Source organism: Pleurodeles waltl, chromosome 7 (genome assembly GCF_031143425.1).
Source record: "Pleurodeles waltl isolate 20211129_DDA chromosome 7, aPleWal1.hap1.20221129, whole genome shotgun sequence".
NCBI lineage: Eukaryota > Metazoa > Chordata > Amphibia > Caudata > Salamandridae > Pleurodeles > Pleurodeles waltl.
In genome coordinates, this window is record NC_090446.1 from 1,053,244,498 (window position 1) to 1,053,263,548 (window position 19,051).

The 19,051-nt window shown below is 44.5% G+C and overlaps 1 protein-coding gene across 2 annotated transcripts in view; it reads right to left on the reverse strand.

Moving 5' to 3' along the window:
- PECAM1 (platelet and endothelial cell adhesion molecule 1) overlaps positions 1-19,051 on the reverse strand; it is a 302,864-nt gene that overhangs the window by 176,811 nt on the left and 107,002 nt on the right. For both annotated transcript variants that reach the window (XM_069199932.1, XM_069199933.1), the window contains exon 6: positions 14,069-14,332. In XM_069199932.1, the coding sequence (XP_069056033.1) occupies positions 14,069-14,332 (264 nt within the window). The remainder of the gene's footprint in view (positions 1-14,068; positions 14,333-19,051) is intronic.

Below are 19,051 nucleotides of genomic sequence, written 5' to 3' on the forward strand. Positions count from 1 at the left end.
ACCATTAACTTGTACTCATTTTAAGTTTGAATAAGCAATTAATCTGTTAACGCACTATGATGGGTGTAGGAGCGTCTAAAGCAAATATCGTAACTCATTGCATTATCATGATCATGCTTGTAACCACTGCACTATATTTAGCAAAGTTAATAAACAGATTTAAAAAAAATGATATATATACATATATATATATATCTTGGTAAAAGCCTCCTCACACTCTGGGGACCACACAAGCTCCAGCTCTTTTCTTGAGTAACAACCTCAAGGGCTGCACCACACTGACATTCAGAATGAACGTTAATAATATTCAGATAACCCTAGAAATGATCTGACTTGTTTCTTGTCAGAAGATGTGGGTGTTAGGGTGCTACATTTTGCCAATTCAAATTTAGGACTAAGGCCATCACCTGAAATAATGTTTCCCTAAATAGGAGACTGTGTCCACCCTAAACTTTTATTTGACTCTCTTAAATGTGACCCCTCTGTCTCCTAACATGGTCCGTACCATTTTAGAGTGATGTCATGGCTTGATTTTTCTCTCCCGTATACCAAGAAAATACCACTGAGTTGATTCCCGACAAGACCTCCTTCATCGCCCTCTGGTAACAGGACGCAGCCAAGGCAAGCCCAAATGGCATTCTCACAAATCTAAAAGCTACCAGAAGTGTAACAAAGGGAGTAAAAGCCTGGAATCTTCATGTAGTAACATCTGATGATAGGGTACTGAAAGGTCCATGACACTAAATACATTTGCAGCTTCAAACATAGCTACAGCTGAGGGCAAGGGTTGATGGTCCACCCAAATACACTAGCTGAGGTCCTTGAGATCAACACAGGGTCCCAACTTGGTCCCATTGTGCTTGGGAGCCAATATTATGAGAGCCAACCACTCAGAGGACTCTATTGCCTCAATCTATCCAATTCTTCTATTGGTTTTAGCATGAGATTAGGCACCCTTATGCACCACAGGCTTGGCATTTACTTTCAAACAATCTTGAACCCTTCCAATAAACCCAAATCCTCCTAAAACATTTCCTGAAACTCTTCACTGATGTCTGTAACATCACTAATATGACATCAAAATAAGTCGATCTGGCGAATTGGGATTCAATGTAATACCAAGATCTCTCTGATGGTGCCACCCCAGAAGGTTGCCCACGCTTGGCCGTGTAAACTTTATCAATAGTCTCTTTTCCCATTAAATTGATGGTCATAAAAGTATATCTGAATAAGTAATTTTTTTGCCTATCATAGCCTGTATGATTGATGTCCGGTGGTAGCAAAGTAATAGCCTATTTCCCAAAACTTTGATCTCAGTTTTTATCACTTGTCAGAGTGAATGGGGATCCATAATCAGCCACATCAGGTACAGTCTTTCCTCCTATCACAATATCACATCATTTGTGCATGATCACACTACCCCATCAACAATATCACCCACTTGTTCAACTGTACATTTCGAAAGTGTCACTTGTAAAATTGCATGCTGACTCAATTCAGGAATTGCAGCAACCGCATTCACCATGGTATTTTTACAAACAGGCAAAATGAATCTTTTTACCACAGTTTTTGAAATTGGCATTACGAGCAAACCAATTTGGGTGTTCTGACAGGTTGTTAGGACTGCCACACTTGTAAGATTTAAGTTGCGAGTCCTCCAATAACTTGGAATTCACTTTGGGTTTCTCTGCTATAACTTTGAGTATTGCCCTTGAATACATTGCAAGATCTTTGCGCTTATTTTCTACCTCAGTTACCTTGGAAACAACTGAGGTAGAAATGTCACGCATTTCCATAACCCAGCTTGACATGCTCTCCATACCTTTTACAATGTCAATGACCTCTCTTAGGGGAGGATTCTTGGCCAACAATTTTTCCTGTACTCAGGGATCACTGGTACATTGTACCAACTGGTCTCTGTCAAGGGAATCCCTGGTGTTCCAGTTCTATTGCTCAGCCATTCCAATGGCCAGCCTATGCACTCACACAACTGTCATACTCTCTCATTCTCTTTGTCACTCCATCTCTCTCTTAGTCTCTTTGCCACTCTATATCTCTCTCTCAGACTCTGTCATTCACTCTTTCTGCCTCTCTATCTCGTTCAGTTTCCCTGTGTCACACTGTCTCTCAGTCACTCTCTAGTACTGTATATCTAATAGTCACTCCTCACTCACTTTTTCTCCCACTCTATATCTCTCTCTCAGACGTTATCTCATTCACTCTCTCTGCCAATCTCTCATTCTCTCTCATTCTCTCTCTCTGTCATGCTGTATCTCTCTCGGCCTCCCTCTGCCACTCTCTATTTTAGTCACTCTGTGACACTTTGCCAGTCACTCCCTGTCTCTCTCACAGCACACTCTGATGCTTTAGCCATGTCACTCTCTCAGTCACTCTGTCATTCCCTCTATCACACTTTCATTCAGTCACCCTTTCAGTTTGTCATTCACTCTCTCAGTCACTCTCACAGTCACTACATTTCACTTTCTTAGTCACTCTATCTCTTAATGTGACTCTCTGTCTCTCAGTCACTCCCTGTCACGCTGGCATACTATTTCTCCCTTAGTCGCTCTGTTTCTTTCTTTTAGCCACTTTCTCAGTCACTGACTATTTCTCTCGTATTCACCATAACACACTCACGTTGTAGCTCATTCTCCTTCCGTCACTTTCATAGTCACTCACTTGTCACTCTTGCTCACTTACACACTCTCACTCTCTTAGTCATTCACTCTCATTCGGTCACTCACTCTTTCAGTCACTCTAGCTCTCTCAGTCACTGTCAATATTTATATCAGTCTATCTCGCTCTCTTAGTCACTCTCTAACTTTCACTGTGGTTGTCACTAACACACACTCACACATATTTTCTCTGCACACTCAGCCATTCATTCACTGCAATTCATTCTCTATCACTGACTCTCTCCCTCAGGCTCACTTTCAGTCACTCACTCTCTTAGTCACTCTATTTCATTTACTTTCGCACTCATTTTCAATCTCACTCTCTCTGTCACTCACTCTCTGTTACTAATTCTCCCCAACACACACACACATGCACACAGCATTGACATTTGTTTTTTATTTACTTATGGTATGCCACCTAATAGTGTTCTGCTTCATGTTCTCCTCAGCTGCGATAGCTGAGCACCCGGATCATCAAGCACACCGTCTGCTCCCGTATTGTAGGGCCTTCACTAACACACTAGTAAGTGTTTCATTAGAGAGCTGTGAGGCTTGCTTGATGGTCCGCCTCCGCTCAAACCCAGCATTGCCTGTCAGTGTTCTAAATACAAAAATTGTGTATGATACCCTGGATGAGTTCTCCTCACCAGGCAACACATGCACACTTAGTGTATCGTTTATGCGGTCTCGCCTGAGACAGTGCACGCACTGTTGTGTGCAAAGATCTTTTGTTACGTGAAAAAAAAAAACTAAAAAGGTCTTAGGTCTTGCTCATTACTTATTACTGGTTGACTTCATTGTCACTCTTATTTTCTTGCTTTTCATTGGTAAGCATATGTTAGCCTGTTTCCAATTTGTATCCATGTTTTTTTTATTCAGAGCATGGATCAAGTACTTGCTCATTACTTACCATTGGTTGGCTTCATTGTCACTCTTATGTTCTTGCTTTTCATTGGTAAGCACATGTAAGTGTGTGTTGGCTTTCAATGTGTTGCCATGTGTTTGTTCTTGAAAGCATGGACCAAGCACTGATTGATTTCTTGATTATTGAATTTCCATGCTGCTTGTGTCCTTCTTTTTTGTTTTGCTTGTAAGTCAACTAGGATTATGAGTTAGTGAGAAACTACCCACCCTCGAAAACTAAAATCACCGTTACTTGCCTTTACTTCTATCCACCCCAAACCCTAAAATCACACTTACCGTCCTTTACTTCTACCCCCTCATGATCTCTAAAATCACCCTTACCTCCCTTTATCCCTACCCACTCCAATCCCTAAAATCATCCATACCTCCTTTTACCTTTACCCATCCCTTTTTAAATAACATAAAAAGTTTATTATTTCCAAACAAAAATCATGCATGGTTGTCAGAACCCCTTTTGGAGGGTCACAGGGCAGCAGGGGCTACTGGGCCCAACCATGGTAGTTGAGGCCTTTTACTCAGGGTGTCCTATGGCCAACCTACTATGGATACTGCTCAACTTGGCCAAGTACCCCTTCTTCACCTTACTCTCAGTGGTAGATGTGGTAGAGCAGCCAAGGCTCCTTTGGGGCAGATTTAGATACAGGTCAGTAAATACGACTCATAACTCAAAGTGCAGACATTACAAACAATAAATCAATGCCCAGCCAAAAACTTGCTTTTACAATTAAAAGTAGTGTTTTATTTATAACTCTACACATGCAAGTGATACAACATTCAAATGTTACAACACAATCCCCCATGAGGTTGGGACTCTAGTAGTTGTCAGGCGAATCCCTCCCACCGTCCTTCGTGTAACATGTTCAGGGTTATTCCTCATTCTCTGGTGGCCGCATCAGGGAATACAAACTATTAGTGCTACTCAAGAGTTCCCTTTAGACTATTCTGGATTTCAGTTAAAAGTGCCTATGGTGCTGCCGCAACTTCAGCAGTAAGTCCCTCTGGGTCGCAAAGGTCCTTGTTCAAGTCTTACCCTCTCCTGCAGCACGCAAGCGTTTGGCATTACAGCGGGTGCCCTCAGCGCAGGCACTCACAAGACCAGATCCTGCCCAGAAAAGTCAGGCACTCATGGTACACAAGGCACTGTCAGGTGGGTGCAGGTTCACTCTCCGGAGTAGTGGGCCTCTTTACCCAGCGATCGGAGCACCTTCCTGCTTACAGCAATGTGGTAACTCAATTTCTCCCTGGCGGGGGCAATTCAGTCCTTTGGCTCCCGACTGGAGTCCCGTAATTGTGCAGATGGTGATCTTTTCATTCCCACGTGCCGACACATTTTTCAGTGGAGCTGCACAGCGGGGGACCACCTTCTTCAGGATGCAGAGATGGAAGGGAAAGTAAGTGTGTGATGAAGGCTGTGGTCCAGTATCAATCTGACTAGTTAGATGCCACTAGGGATTCACAAATTAAAAATCCACAGGGCGGCCAGAGCTACCCAGTTTCTCCCATAGAGATTATGAAGCACAGAGCCAAGCAGATGCAAACCCGATGTACAATATCCAAATTTATATATGGAAACTCTGAGGACTCAACATTTGTGAAAGGCTGACCGCAATTCTGGCAGTACCGATACACAATCCTGTAAAGTAAATATCTCCACAGGGCATCCGAAAAGATAAGAGAAACCACAGCCCGAACAGTGCACAACAGAATCTGCACAGCGAGTCCTCAGAGCAGGGCTCCCCACTGGACCTCACCCCCTCCAACACTCTCCTCTTCCTCACATGGCACACTGGGTTTAGCAAGCAGGCAGGTGCTGGTGCATCACGCTCCAGGGCAGGTGGTCTTGGTTTCCCTGGATGATGTCCCCTCACACAGCAGGGTGACTAGCTGGTCACAGACAGAAGTCTTGCAGAGCTTCTCCTTCTCATAAAGCTCATCTGGCTGCTTGCTAGATGACACATCTTTGGAGACTCAACCTCCCTTTCTTATAGTTCGTTTCCAGACAAGAAATGTGATGGAAGGTCTTTGACGTTTTATGTTGGAGTTCTGCTCATTTTGAAGTGGGCACTTATTCTTTTCTTCCTTCATGAAAGATGTCTGTCACAGCAGGCACATCTCCGTAGCGGATTGTCTGCAAACAATTAATGGGAGTGACCAGAGTTCACACCTGGATGTCACCCACAGTGATATGTGCATTCAAAAGGGTAATTCCATACCCTTAGCACTACTCTTTATGATGCCCTTATCAGCCCCATCTCCTTTCCTGAGATGTGTCCAGGAACTTTAATTGTGATCTCTCACTGAATCAAAAAGCAGTCTTTTGAAATGCAAAGGGAGTCGCTTCCTTTTCCCTTGAGCATGTGTCCTTGTTGGCAACCAGGAAGGCAGCAATCCACAAATCTTTCTGGAGAGGTTCCTCTCCTCGCCATGTCCTCACCAGATAGGCTGGGCTTCTTAAAATGGAACTCAAAGCCCTCCTTACAATGCACCCTTGCAGACACATTTACTCAGTGCACACTCACAGCACATATACTGTCCAGAACTCATATATATATATGTATTGTACCCTTACATGTACACATGCATCCAGCACCCAGCTTGTGAGACATTTTGTTTACTCACAGTGGGCTTAGAGCCCGCTTGCTGCTTACCATTGGTTGGCTTCATCATTTAATTTCTTTGTTTCTCCTTGGACAGCAAGTGTCGGCTTCACTTCCCCTTTTGTGTTCCTCCCAATCTTGGAGACTGACTTAAGTACTGCTTCCTTGGCACGTGTCCTTCCACTGCTGGCCACTTACTTTCAGAGGTACTTGTCTTCCTTTACTTACACCCCTTCCTATCAACCCTCTTTCACATTGTTGCTTGCCCTACCCCCGTTGCCTCACTGCCCCCAACCTTTTACCCATCCTCCTTCATTGTTTCCCACCTCCTGAACTCGCCAGAAAAAAGTACTCAAAATTCACAACAACTGGTTTCAAGAAGCTAGAAAGATGCAGATGGCGCTGCACTCCCTGCTGTGCATAGTCTTTATGGCACTCTCTTAATGTGGGGCCAACGTGGCAAACTTCAGCTTGGAGGTAAGAAAATTAAACAAGTCAGTTTTTTCCTTGAATGCCTTTTATGAATTTGTGCATTTTAGACATTACAGCCATGCATGATTCTTCTCACTTTGACAACTTCAGACAGCTTTAAGTAGATTGCAGCTCTGGCACTGGGCAATTCTCAGGCTAATAAATAGCTGCTACTAATTTATCTTGGACACGTCCATGAAACCTGCAAGTTCCAGCATAACCAGGAATCTGAAAGAAGATTGTACTGCTGTTACTACTGATAATCTTAAATTCAGAACACCAACCTGCTCAGATCGCGGGAAGGAATGTACCAAAGAGTTGTCAGCATTCACCTATAGTCCTGATGGCAGCATCAACTTCTCAATGGCCACTATTACATTGAGTTCAAAAGCATAAAGTTGAAGACTCCTTGTGCTTCAGAGACCACCAGCTATGACAGGCAATACAAGATCTGCACTTCACACTACAGCATCGAAAGCCCATGGTAGCCACCGACGCAAAGCTTCAGCAACAACCATCTGTAACGCCTGACAGAAACTTCCCGCTACAAGCGACAACCCTCGCAACACTCTCCCTGCTCCTCGTGGCCCCCTCCACCACAAACTGAACTCTTAGCGCCTGACTTTGAGAAGTTACATTTTTCAGCAGGACTAACCTGGTACCTGTATCCAGCATGTACTGTGTCATGGGTGGCCTGAGCATGCACTTTCTCCCGTTCTAAAACACTCAGATGACCTCAAGTGGCGCTTTGTGCTTTTAGGTGCTGTAATTACCTAAACCTTTGAAAATGCATATCTCCAGATCCACTGATTGGATGTTTGTCATTTTGGTCTCATTTTATTTATACATTGCACTCCATTGTTCTAAAGTAGTGTGGGATTTTGATTGTGTTTCATTGCTGGTTATGTGCTGCATAAATGCTTTACACATTGCCTTTAAGTTAATGCTGACTGCTTTTGCACCAAGCTACCAGAAGGTTAATTATGAGTTAATGTAATGTTTTTTGTTGTTTTCCTTTACAAGGATCATGGTTGCTGCTTGAGAAGGTTTAACAGCCCAACAACCCAATTTCTCGCACTGCACATTTAAGACTTATCCTATTTCTGATGTTGCCCATTATTCTGCATTGTTTCTATTACTGACAGCCTTCATGGCAATGATGTTATGCATTTAAATGAGATGTAATGCGACTGCACTTCTTTATGTCTGTAATGTATGTGCCCTTTTTGAATTTTGTATGAAGCAGCCATGGTTTTCCTAAATTTCACTCTAGAACTCGCTTTTTTGAGTGAGTCCTTTCCTTATTTGATTTTATTTTGAAATGCTGTTTTGAACCTTGACTCTGGGACACAATGCCTCGTGATTCGAGGTCAACACCATCTCCTATCCCCTCAACTCTTGGAAGAGCTATTGAGCTGTAAAATGTTAGGGTCACAGGGCACCCACATTCAAAACAACCATTGAAAGACCAATAATGTTTTTCAGTGTGGTTTCCCTCCTTCTGTCTCCTTTCCTTCCTGATCATTTGTTTAGGGATCACTTGCAATAGCTTCTGAGAGACAAAGGTGGGGACTAGAAGCTTCAGAGAAACGGAAATAGCAAAAGAGGAGCAAAAATGAAGTAGTAGGTAAAGGATATGACCACAGCGCAATATGTAATAAAGTGCAAAACATTATTTACATATAGCTGCAAGGGGGCAGACGCCCGACGGTGACGCAGAGATGAGTGATGGCTCCACTCCCAAAGCTGAGTTGCCATCCTTTACGTGAGGCTGAACATTTTAAAAACAGTCGCAGGAACCTGTTGAATTTTCGAAGATTTGCAGGTGAGTCTGACTGCAGATTGTATCTTTCTTCCAAATCAATGCAAAAGCTTAAATATTTCTGAACAACACCATTTATTTTCCAAAGCCTTGCTGAGGGCTGATACTCCCCTATCCAGCCCGCCCCAGCCAGGGAACTGTGGTGGGGAACATTGCTATTTATATGTTTTTAACTTGTGTTTGTTCCAAGCACCCCAATGCCATGCACCACTTCGGAGGCTGGCAGAGATGCTGAGTGCAGCTCTTGCTGCTTGCCTCGCTTCTGGACTATTCAGTTTAGCAGACCGCGGTGAAGAAACCGTACATCATTTACACGGTATAAAAACCGCCAATCTGTGGCTAACTACGGGAGTGAATGACAGTCGACATATCCAGTACTTTTTTTTTTTAACTGCTGTTGTGCCCAATAAATGTCTGCCCTTCTGCACAAGAATTCAAAACACGTTTCAAAAAGTGCCCTTTCCCTCAGAGCTTACAACCTAAAAGTTCAGGACCTCGAAAAACTTCAACTCACTTGTGAATTTCGAGTTCAGAGCAGTTTGAGTTGCAGAGAAGAACTCAAGGCAAGACTAGCTGTGAAATTAGCCTCAACACTGCTCCACACTGCTCCTAGGCAGTGCTGGAACTGGAAACTAATTACTCTGGGGATGCATAATTTGGGGTCAAAGTGTGGCAACTGAAAGGGAGTGTAGTCTTTAGGAACCGAGCCAGAGTCTGTGAGTCAATGCATACATGGATTTTGTTTTACAAACTCTGTCACAAATGGGAGCAAGGAGGAATGTGCTCTAGCTTAATTGGTCACATGGGTTGCATTTTAAAATATCTTATGAGTGTATGGCACCTGCTGCAGAGAACTTGTGATATGCAACACATTTTAGGGGATTATAGTAATAGTAGGTGTAAGGATTGTGGTGCATTATATTGCAGGGTTGTGAACCCTACTGTTAATACAGTCCCACAACTGTCATGGGTCCAGTCAGGCTCATTTGTAAAACATTTAGCTTAACCCTAGGTAGCTGTGGCTTCAAGCAGCAATGCTTAAATGAAGGATCTTGTGTAAAGCATTTAGAAGCACCAAACAACGAAATAAGAAAGTTACACAACACAAAAGAAATATGACACCAATTTATAAAAGTAGATTATATTTTTATGAATTTTTAGACACTAAGATGAGCAAAATCCACCGCAGAGTTTCAGAGACATAGATTTTTAAGTATACCATAAATCTCAGCTTTTTGGCCCAAAGTGAAACAAGCATTGGTAACTGTAAAGTCTAGAAAGTTTTGAAAAGTTTGGAAGAGTTGTGTTTGACCACTGCAGCCCGAGTGTGGCAACCAAATCTGACAGGGAGGAGGTCAAGGAGGCCACTAAGGAGAATTTGGACAGTTACCTAGTCACCAAAGTAGTCTCAAATCCCGTTCCACACTTTACATTCAGGCTTTAATGGAGTGGTCTTGCTACTGGGGATGAAGGATGCTGAAAGATGCTCTAGGTGCTGTGCGGTCAATGTGAGTGTCCTTGTAGTTATTCCCCCATCCATGGGTAAGTTGGGGTGACTTTGACCACAGAGGTTAGCGCCCCTCTAAGTCCTCTTTAAGCCAGTAGAAGGCTGACTAGGGCTACTGATCTGGTGTGTAAAACAGTATCCTTTGATGAAAGCTGGTGTCCCTTGCTGGTGACCAGTCTGGACTCCGATGACACTCCGGGGTCAAGAAGACTCAGGTGCAACTTTTGGCCATTGGGGATTGGTTTCTTGAGTCACCCAGCAGCAGTCAGTGGCGATTCAAAGAAAGTGGCTACTGGCTTCCTGGAATGGTCTTTTTCAGCTTTGATGGCCCTGGTTCTAAACAGTCACCTGACTGACCCTTGGAGGTACCTCTTGGGTCTGAGGCTTGGGAGCGTTCCTTCCATGAGCCAAGAGACAGAGGCACCATCCTCTCTTTGCTAGCCCAAAGTGCAGCAGGTACAGTCCAGCAGTCGGTGCAGCCTATCTTGCCAGGACGAGGGGTCAGCAGGAAAGTCCTACTTTGGTCTTTTTCCAGTTCCATCATGATCTCAGGTTCAGGGGGCCAGGGGTGTCATATCTGTACCCAGAAAGTGCCCTGGGGGGATGATGTGATCATTAGCCAATGGGCTAACATGATCCTCCTGCCCTGTGATGACTTCCGGATATGTGTGGCATCTAGCAATCCCAGCGTGCACTACTCTGCCTACTCTCAGGATGTCTGAACCCTTCCTTGGATGTTAGGAGCTTGGTAGCGCAACCTAAAGGTGTAGCTACCTATAGACTACATGCTTATGGGAAAAACGTTTTGGGCACTGGTCTCTTCTCTCTATTCCTCTGCTAGCCTGTCTACCTGAACAAAGGCACAAAGCTTTAGTAGTTTGATCGCCATTTGTCCACCAAAGGTGGCTTCACATTTGAAGCTTGCCTTTTAGGCCAACACAGTGAGTGGCTTCCCCCAAGGGGTAGGTAACACCTCTCCCTGTGGCGTGCTTCTATTGTTCCTGAGCATGGAAGTCATTCACACTACTCTCCACAATGGTAGAAGGCGGTCTGGTGGCCAGCAGATGGGTGAGGCCACTGAACAAACTGGGCAACAAAGTGGCAACTTTCTGAAAGTTGTCTTTCCTTACAGGTGACATTAAATTTGACTAGGGCATTAAGTTGGGTTTAATGCCATGATTAATTTGATACAATTGTAGTAGTCCCATAAAGCAGTTAGCCGGGCTGAGAGGTCAGCCATTAATTCTGTGTTAGCAAAAGGAACTACTAACCTTTCCACAGCAAAAACAAAAGTTTTAAAGTTTTTCTGTAAGGACATATTAAACATATATGTACTACTTAATAATATATAGCTCCTTGCCTTAGAGCTCCAAAGGCCTTTCTTTGGGGAGACTTACATATATAGTTAAGGGAAAAGGGGCTCTGCCACTAATTTAAATCGCAAAGTCAAACTGGCAGTTTAAAACTGCTCTTCCAGGCTGCAGTGATAGGCTAGAAGCCATTTGGTACTTTGTTACACACAGGGTGGCACAACCAGTGCTGCAGCTCTGGGTGGGCACTCTGTCATATGTGCCCTGCGTACCTTTGGCACCATTTAGTAGGGACTTATAGGTAAGTCAGTTTATGCCAATTTGGGGTAGCAAATTCAACATACATTTTGTAAGGGGTTAGAAGGTCTGGTTCGCAGGCATCAGGGCACTCTCAGATTCGAAAAACAAGCAGCATCAGTCCAAAACCTTGGGGGTGATCATGCAAAAACAGGTATTTCTTTACAAAGCACCCCTCCAGATGAAAGGTGATGGGCAACTAACCTTTGTCCTGGTAGCTCTCATCATGTAAGTGAAAGAACCTGGAAGGGGCATCTGCATTGGCCTGGTCAGGACCAGGTCTATGTTCCACTGTAAAGTCCGTACCCTTTAGAGAAATGTACCACCTCAGCAGTTTGGGGTTCTCTCCTCTCATCTACATCAACAACTTGAGAGCCCTGTGGTCAGTTTGAACTCTGAAGTGAGTCCCAAACAGGTAAGGTCTCAGCTTCTTCAGGGACCAACCCATAGCAAAGGCCCCCCTCTTAATGGCACTCCAATACTGCTCTGTGGGGAGGAGTCACCACCCAAAAAAAGGCAACTGTCGATCTTTGGTCATTCAGCTTTGACAGAGCTGAACCAGTCCCGTGATCTCAAGCATCACTTTAGAAAACAAACTCAACAAACCAGGTGCCTTTAGGACAGGTGCTGAGCACTGGCCTTTTGATATTGATCAGTACGAATTACTTTTCTGGGCCGTTTCTTGGCGGTTAGCTCTGTCAAAGGTTCCACTATGGTACCATGACCTTTGGCAAATCTTCTGTAGTACGTATTCAGGCCAAGAAAGCTCTGGCTTGGCTTTGTATTTTGGGAGCTTCCCAGGCCAGAATTGTCTGGATTTTTAGACTGATCTCCAACTGATTGGTGGCCCAGGTACACAACAGAACCTTTACCTACCAGGCATTTGCTTGCCTTGATAGCCAGCCCTGCGTGGCTTGAAGCACTTCCCTGAGTTAGAGAAGGTGATCCTCCCAGGTGCAGATATTAGTCCAAAACTTTGGGGATGATCAATCAAAATAAGTTATTTCATTACAGTAGGATAACTCTGGTGGTTAGGGCAGTTGCAGATGAGATTTGTGTTTTTCTTTAACTTGTAAAGTAGAATAGAGGGTTAATATTTCTCCTGCAAAGCACCTCATGTAACATGGAGATGACAGATTTTTATTGTATGGAGATAGGTAAGTGAATTAGGTAAGTGCTTTTGAAACAGAGATGAGTTTGTTACTTGCAGTTCATAAATTGCAATCCTTCTAATGTAGCACAGTGAACTATTAACAAGCAACAAGGAGCTGCAAGCAAACTGCAAGGCATGGGTTTAGAACCTTGTTTGTGTCCTAGTCTGTCTTTATTATAAGGCTGCTAACAAAGGATTGTGTCGAGTAGACTTGTACCTATGAACAGCCCCGGGCACTCGGTTACGTTTTCAATCATTAAACTGAGTTTTTTCATGACCATGCATTCTTAGCATTTAATGCCTACTAGTATTGATATGTGAGGGATACACCTTGCAACCCTCATTATCTTAACTACAACATCCTGTACATTGAGTTTCACATGTTTGATTTGTTGTTAATGTGTGCGTTATATGAAGCCAGCTAACCTCCTGCATTGGGATGAGTAGCACTATTAATGAACTGAACAAAATAATAAATTGGTAAGTGCGAGTTAAATTGTTATTTGTGTAACTACTCGGACAGAAGACTGTATATGACATTCTTAGAGTGCCTGCATATGGCTTATATACGAGGGTTGAACAAAGTCAAAAACTGCTTTGATGTTTCTATTAAATACTTGTGAAGTGATAACCTGTGAGCCTTTGGTTCTCTCAGTTGCATTGGCATCTAGGTGAAGCAGCTCCAGATAGTACCCAGCCAGGATCATATTCCAACCAAATGGAAGGCTGAAAGCCCCTTAAATTCGGACTTTGTTTTGAGGCCCGGCTGGAAATGAAAATAGGAAAGCCACTACCCCGCCTGCAGGTAGCTGCTCGGAATGGAGAACAGCGAGAATTCAGGTGCTAAATGCGTCCCGGTGCCTGTACATTATACCAGGACACATTCAGCATATTTCAGTGGGTCCAGGCCAGATCTCGGTTCCAGCTCAATATAGCTGTTGTATCTCGGATCAAGCTGGATCCCCCTCTTTTCCTGAACTGGTCCTGAAAGATCTTTACCTAACCTCAGCAAATTGAACACAAAAGGTGTGATGCAAAACCTGACACTGATCAGCCATACCAAACTTTCATAGCACACAAGCCCAAGTGAAATGCACACACTAGTGTGCCTCTAGCGGCCAATAGCAATACTGCTAATGGAACATGGTGGCCCTTCCCTTTAGTTCTTATCCCTGATGTTCTCATACATTCTCAACTTGAATCTCCTGGGGTGGATTTGCCAGTTTTCTGCCCGGCAAACTCAGGACCTCATATGTAAACAACTGTCTTTCCAAACCACAAGTTATTGCCAAAGCCGCCTTACCAAACGTACCGTAAACTAATATTTTCACCAGGCTGCTTATCTTGGTAATGTTCTGCATTGTGACTCCACAGACATAAGAGCCGCTGTCCTTTTCCTCTGCTTTTTTGCTGAACTTGCCGTACTGTTTCATAGGTTTTCTCAATGCCCTGTCCTTCTCAATGAAAAAATTGAGTGCAGTCTGATTTTGACCAGTGATGAAACATGAGAGCGACAAGTCGCCTCCTTCACTGATGTCCATAGCTGATGCGACGAGGCGCGGCCTAGGAAAAAGCTCTAAAAAAAGAGGAAAAGACGACAAATTTCAATACTTGTTTTTGCAAATAAAGTTATATAAAAGGTCAAACAATAGCAAAATAGTGCACAATTGAAAATCACAATCATGCAAGAGGATTGTAGCCATGTCAGTCGAAGTTATCAAATGTAACATTTACTCTTTGTTTACCCTGCCTTGGAGTAAATGTATTAAATTAGTAGAACCCCTGGGGTGGTCTGAAAAACTCATTATCCCCATGTTAGCTCTTTGCCCAGTTCACCATTTCATCCTAGCCCAACTATTTGTTCCAATGTGCTAACACAACACAACTAATTAACGAATATTTAATATTTGCTCATCTTGACCTCTCTGCAGGTGCTTGTAAAGTGCACATAATTTTGGATGGTGCAATTAGACCCACCATAGGACACAACTGACCCTCGCTCAGCCTCTCGTCCTTTGCTCCTTTAGCAGAGTCACTGGAAATCCCGTTTAGCCCCTTCCACCTGTGTTTGCGGCATGCAGCGCTCTACTCAAGAAATTACATAAATAAACATAAAGAATGTTTTCACTGGGCAATCAATGCATTGGCATCTAGGTGAAGCAGTGACAGCATTTTGGAGGGCCGTAGTTTTCAATACCGTTTTTGAAATATTGTCTTACAGAAACATCACAACCTGTATAGCTGCTACCAAAACATTCATCAAGGTTGGAGTAGGTTTACTACTATTAACTTCACGTGGTGACATTTTGACATCGATAATATTATCAGGACGCTTTGCAGGTCGATATTTCGACCAAACGTTTGTGCTGAAAATGTTTGCCTGTTCCAAGTGATCACTGATAATTCTGGAAACCCAGGAAATGCAAATGTCTACAAAAATATTTTCCCAGGTTTTTAATCAACTTCCTACTGAAGTAATTATTTTCACATATTTGCATTCTTTAACATTAACAATTTAACGAATCAAATTACCAGCACCTTAGTAAAAAGTTAAGCCTACCAAAACCTGAACCTTTCCATAGGCAGGCGGTGCATGTAGACCAGAAACTACACAGTATCAGGCCATTGTTCTGCTGGTTTTATCCTGGGCGGTTTCTGAGGAAGGTAACATGGGATCTCCATGACAGTTCAGGTCAGTGTGGGTGTCATGGAGAACTCTCCAACTCCTGTGGATGGGACCCCAGAGGTATCCACCCCAGTAGGAGGCAGAAAGATCCCTAGTGACCTAACAGCCAGTGCTCCTGACATGCTAGTTCAACCTTCAGGCACAAGCTACAGCAGTGACATCACAAGAGAGGGAGTACTAAATTAGAAAGCAAGTGATCTGGTTGCTTTTGGGGCGCATAAACAGTGTCCCTGGGAGGAGTTACAAAACTCCATCCTCTTCAATTGCTGGGGGTGGGGGCAGGCAAATGAGACAAGGAGGGAGAGGGTGGCAACAATTTGTTGGTCATCACAGAGGAGTAGGTTATAGGTGGGGTGCAGGGGGCTGCTCTCCTGGTAGTAGCATGTGTTTAGTACTACATTTGGTTTCACTTTGAAAAAAATGTTATTAAGCTGAGCATGACAGAGTGCTTCTTAACTCGACCATAGATGCCCAAGAGAGGGAAGTAGCCAGCTAAGAACAAAAATTGCACTAGTGGACTAAAAGGAAAGTGTGCAGTTAAGGTTCTGCCTGCATCAGGGATATTGTCAATCCCCCACCTCTCCTGCTTTAGCAGCTACAGTGGGGTGGAGTTTTTGATGGGTCTCTGTTTTCTGCAGCTCAGCAGACAAAGACTCATACTTAGCTTGGGAGAGTGAATGAGTAAAAGGATGATGGGTGGATGGATGAATGGATGAAATGGTGGATGGATAGATGCATGAATGAATGAGTGAAAGGATGGACCTAAGAATGGAAGAGTGAAAGGGAGGTTGTATAAGTGAAAGGGAGGGTGGATGGATGGAGTGATGGATGATGTGAGAAAAGATGAATGGTTGGTAGACTACGTGAAAGGATGGATGAGTGGATGGGTAAATGGATAGATGAGTGGATGGATGGAGTGAAAGAATGAATGGTTGAGCAAAAAGATGTATGAGTGCAAGGATGTATATAAAGGTGGATGAGTAAAACTATAGATGGATGAGTGAAATGCAGGGTAGATTTATGTCTGATAAAAGGATGGATGGATGGATGAATGAAAGGGTGAATTGATGGATGGATGAATAGATGAGTAGATGGATGAGTGAGTGAAAGGACAGATGGCTGAGTGGAAGGGCAAATGGAGGGCTATATGAATAGATGGATGGGTAGAAGGATGGATGGCTGAGTGGAAAGGTGGATAGATGGATGAGCCAAAGGGAGGAGTGAAGGGATGGATAGATGGAGCGAGGGGTGGATGGATGAGCCAAAGGATGAATGGGTGATTGAACAGATGGATGAATGGATGGCTGAGAGGGGAGATGGATAAGTGAAAGTATGGATGATTGAGTGGATGGAATGGTTTGATGGATAGTTGTCCCTGGGCCAGTGGCGGCTCTTCTTCATGGCACTGTGAGGATTTTTATGTGACTAAGGTGGTCATTCTGACCCTGGCGGTCTTTGACCGCCAGGGCGGAGGACCGCGGGAGCACCGCCGACAGGCCGGCGGTGCTCCAATGGGGATTCCGACCGCGGCGGTAAAGCCGCGGTCGGACCGGCACCACTGGCGGGGTCCCGCCAGTGTACCGCGGCCCCATTGAATCCTCTGCGGCGGCGCAGCTTGCTGCACCGCCGTGGGGATTCCGACCCCCCCTACCGCCATCCAGATCCCGGCGGTCGGACCGCCGAGATCCGGATGGCGGTAGGGGGGGTCGCGGGGCCCCTGGGGGCCCCTGCAGTGCCCATGCCACTGGCATGGGCATTGCAGGGGCCCCCGTAAGAGGGCCCCTACATGTATTTCACTGTCTGCTGCGCAGACAGTGAAATACGCGACGGGTGCAACTGCACCCGTCGCACAGCTTCCACTCCGCCGGCTCGATTCCGAGCCGGCTTCATCGTGGAAGCCTCTTTCCCGCTGGGCTGGCTGGCGGTCTGAAGGCGACCGCCCGCCAGCCCAGCGGGAAAGTCAGAATTACCGCCGCGGTCTTTCGACCGCGGAACGGTAACCTGACGGCGGGACTTTGGCGTGCGGCCTCCGCCGCCCGCCAAGGTCAGAATGAGGGCCTAAGTGTGTGAATTAAAGTGAGATAGATAGTAGGAAAAAATACAATCTTAAGTCACATTCAATGAAGCAATGAATCAATCATTAAGCATGCAATTTAATTGCTCTTTTATCAAAACATCTTTGCAAATCCCATCAACTAAGACAACCGCTCTAGTTACATCAATCTTTTGTGTACAATAGCAAAAGTAAGCACATCCAAAACATTTTCGTTTGTACATCACATCCATAAAACACTTAAACATAAAACATAGAACATCAATGGTTGGTCCAACAATCCTCTCCTTGTTCCAGAAGACATGTGGTATTTATTAACAACTATATAGAGAATCCACATCTGAGAGATGGTTGCCTCATCTATCACAGACCTAAAACATCCTTATTTTCAAAGGAGAAAAAATAGAAAGGCCTGTGATGTAAAGTCCTTAAGGGAGAAATGTAATCTTGCTTGCAACCTCCCAATAATATATAGTCGATGCGTTTCCGCCCCTTCAACTATGGGCCTCCTCAGGACTAATGGAGAGAGCCATACCTAATAAATACAAACAAAAAATGTAGACTCCATGACTCTGAATCTCAAAAATCAGACTTACTGTTACCTTAAAAACACCGGGTGTACACATTCTGAATAAAAATGCAAAGTAAAAGTTCAGAACTACCCATAACCTCACTAAAGTGTTGAAACATGCTTTTGTACTCAAAAAGTGCTCTACAAATCTATATATTACACCCTTGTGTCACATGCCATTTTTCTTAAAAAGGTGTGTTTTGGTCAAAGTAATAACCACAAACAAACAAAACCTATTTCATACCGGAAACTGAACTCACCCTTACGAGGGATAGTTTTTTTATATACTCCAATCGGTGTAAAGTAATTCTTGCATTACACGAATGAGCTGTAAGTTAACCCCTTCTGTGCCCAGGATGTAATGGTTACGTCCTGAGGCACAGTGCTCGTGTGTCCAGGACGTAACCATTACGTCCTGGGCACAGAGCCCGGAGGGAGCGCTAGCGCTCCCTCTGTGGGGTTCTCCCCACCCCCCCAAGGCAGGGATGGAAGGGGAAGCCCTTCCTCTTCCACCCCGACCCCCCCAACCCCCCTGTGACGTCAGCGCGCAATCGCGCGCTGACAATCACAGAGGCCTCCTGCCATCCAGCGCGATCGGAAGAGAAATGCAAAGCATCACAATCACGTGGAGGAGGCCGGAGAGGCTTCAAAGGGAAGGAAATGAATTTCCTTCCCTTTGAAGTCTCTCTGAGCGTTTTAGGAGCCGGATTGCAAGCAATCCGGCTGCTAAAACGCCCACTGGACACCAGGGATTTATTTTTTTTACAGGAAATTGGCATGAGGGAGCGACCCCTTGGGCAAGGGTCGCTCCCAGGGGGGGGCATTTTTTTTAAGGCCTTTTCTGCCCCCCTTGGGGGCAGATACCTCTAGGCACTAGGGATAATTGTTTTTGTTTTTAAACATTTTTTTTTTTAGAGGTGGGGAGCGACCCCTTAGGCAAGAGTCGCTCCCCTATGGGGCAAATTATATTTAGCCCGTTTCTGTC